General features: G+C 33.6%; 1 protein-coding gene across 1 annotated transcript; it reads right to left on the bottom strand.

Annotated features, from left to right (window-relative positions):
- Positions 1–232: 232 nt before the first annotated feature.
- On the bottom strand, positions 233–1,840 carry LOC145638820 (dehydrin COR410-like). Its single transcript, XM_081689860.1, has 2 exons — positions 1,400–1,840; positions 233–922 (listed from the first exon to the last, which is right to left on the bottom strand). The coding sequence occupies exons 1-2, from the start codon at positions 1,622–1,624 to the stop codon at positions 473–475; spliced, it is 675 nt and encodes a 224-aa protein (XP_081545986.1). The 5' UTR covers positions 1,625–1,840; the 3' UTR covers positions 233–472.
- Positions 1,841–2,331: the final 491 nt, after the last annotated feature.

Raw genomic sequence — 2,331 nt, 5'->3', positions numbered from 1 at the left:
TTAATGCATAATATGAAAAGTGTGATAGGGATAAACATCTTCTTAACATTGTTGGAAAGATTCAATATTCTTTTCAAAAAGGAATATGTATAATCATTTTCCATCATGAATTAGTATTTAAGAGGTGACTAGACAACAAATGCTAAAAACATTTCTATGGACCTTTGACAATTGACATCATTAACATTCATGTATGGTAAATATTGCATCATGGATTTCTTTATAACACATGTAAACCAAAACAAACAAATACTTCCATATATACATAAGCACATAATTGTACTTACACATACATCAAAATGAAAAACGCTTAACCTCAAAACGCACAATACTCACAGCATTACAAAAACATAAACCAACAAACCATCCACGTATTATCTTTTTCTTTTTTATTTTTTTTGTTTAAACATCAAAACAAAAACTAAGTACCTAATTTTATTAAAAATTAAGCATAGTTATAATCATAATTACTTTAGTAACCCTCCTTTTTCTCCTCATGATCCTTCTTCTCCTCAGCACCATTCTTGGAGTGGAAGCCAGGGATTTTGTCCTTGATCTTGTCCAAGAACCCCTTCTTATCCTTATCACCCTCGACACTCGGCTCGGCCGCTGCGACCGGAGCAACGACCTCGTGCTCCTCGGCCTTATCCTTATGTTGACCGGGTAGCTTATCCTTGATTTTGTCAAGGAAACCACCCTTCTTTTCCTCCTCTTGGTGGTGATGTTCAGGTGCAGGGTAAGATGGCTCAGAGTATACATGATCTTGCACGTGGACCTTCTCAATTGGCACGTGTGTTTCGTGATCATGTTCTTCTTTGTGTCCTCCTAGCTTTTCCTGCATCTTCTCCTTCAAACTTTGTTTCTTCTCTTTCTTTTCCTTCTTTCTCTTCTTCTTCTCTTCATCATCTCCTTCTTCATCGGACTGCAAATTAAGCAAATCAAATTTTATTATTAGATTAAAGCTGAAAACATTAATAACACTGATCCACTCATTGAATGAAATTGTCGTAAAGTTCTAATCTAATAATACAATTATACAAGCATCATTTGTATGTTTTCTTAACTAGGAACTGATCTTATTAGACATGATTGGACTTAATCAGACTCGATTTCACTCTCTACTTTTAGTATTTATAATCTATTGAACCTAATCAGACATAATGATTTTAAAACTGGTCTTTTTAAAGATAAAAATAACACACCCTTAATTTTTAAATTTTAAAGATAATTTAATTATGGTGCACATATCAAAAGTTTAAAATCCTTAAAAAAATTAGCAACCATCATGTTACAAAAAGCTAACCAATAAATAGAATTTGTACAATAAGGTAAAAATTTAACGTGACCTATAAGGATTGTATATATCAAAACCGTAAAAAAATAGTTAAAAAGGACTTACGGAGCTAGAGCTAGAGCTATCAGAGCGATGGAACTTTTCAACAAGTCCACCATGTTTCTTCTCCTCAACGGGTTCGGAGACGTGCACCTTCTCCATACCGGAGGTGACGGCCACGGTATCGGCCTCGGACGGCTTGTGACCTTCACCTTCCTTCTTCTTCATGAAATCAAACATGCCACGGTCAGTGGTCTCTACGGGTGCCTCATAATTCCTCTCATCAGCCATATTTGCTAGCTAGCTCGATTAATTGATCGCACCAAATAAATATATGTAACGCTTATATAGTTTATATGATATAAAAACTTTGGTTTATAAAATAATATGATATCAAGTGATAGAATGAAGGGGGTATAAATAGTAGGAAGGGATAGTATTAGTGTAGAAATGAAGTGATACTTCTCGTGGTTTATTGGGTTTGCTTTTTAGTGTGAAGGGGGTGTTACCGGTTTTTATAACGTTTTATTTTTTGCGTACAACGCGGTTTCAACACAGCCAAGTTTATTTCTTTTTTACTTTTTGGTTTGTTTGTTTATTTATTTTATTTAATTTATGATTAATTATTACATTAATAATAGAATAATTTAATAATGTAGTACAAAAAAGTAAAGAGTACATCTGAATCTTGTAACCGACGTGTTGAGCTGATCCGGCACTAATCTTGGGTTTTAAAATGTTTACCTACTGTCATGTTATAATTTCACTGTCATGAAATAGTAGTCCCCATACTTTCATGCGCTTGCAAATGATCAAGTAGACAAGTAGTAACCCTTTAATCTTTCAAGATTTTTTTAAATCAAGTATTATTTTCATTTCTTATTAAGGTCGGACATGTTCTCATTCACTGAACTGGACTTATTTGAGATGAATAAAACTGAATTGAACTGAACTGAACTGAATATTTTATGAGAGAAGGAAAGAGCCGAACTGAACTA

The sequence above is a fragment of the Chenopodium album genome, chromosome 7, assembly GCF_948465745.1.
Source record: "Chenopodium album chromosome 7, dcCheAlbu1.1, whole genome shotgun sequence".
Lineage (NCBI taxonomy): Eukaryota > Viridiplantae > Streptophyta > Magnoliopsida > Caryophyllales > Amaranthaceae > Chenopodium > Chenopodium album.
Note: the sequence above shows the minus strand (reverse complement) of the source record. Positions and strands in the feature narration are given on the sequence as shown.

Coding starts and splice junctions, on each gene's coding strand:
- LOC145638820 (XM_081689860.1), bottom strand. CDS start 1,624: ATGGCTGATGAGAGGAATTATGAGGCACCCGTAGAGACCACTGACCGT. Junction 923..1,399: donor ATAGCTCTAGCTCTAGCTCC/GTAAGTCCTTTT, acceptor CTTAATTTGCAG/TCCGATGAAGAAGGAGATGA.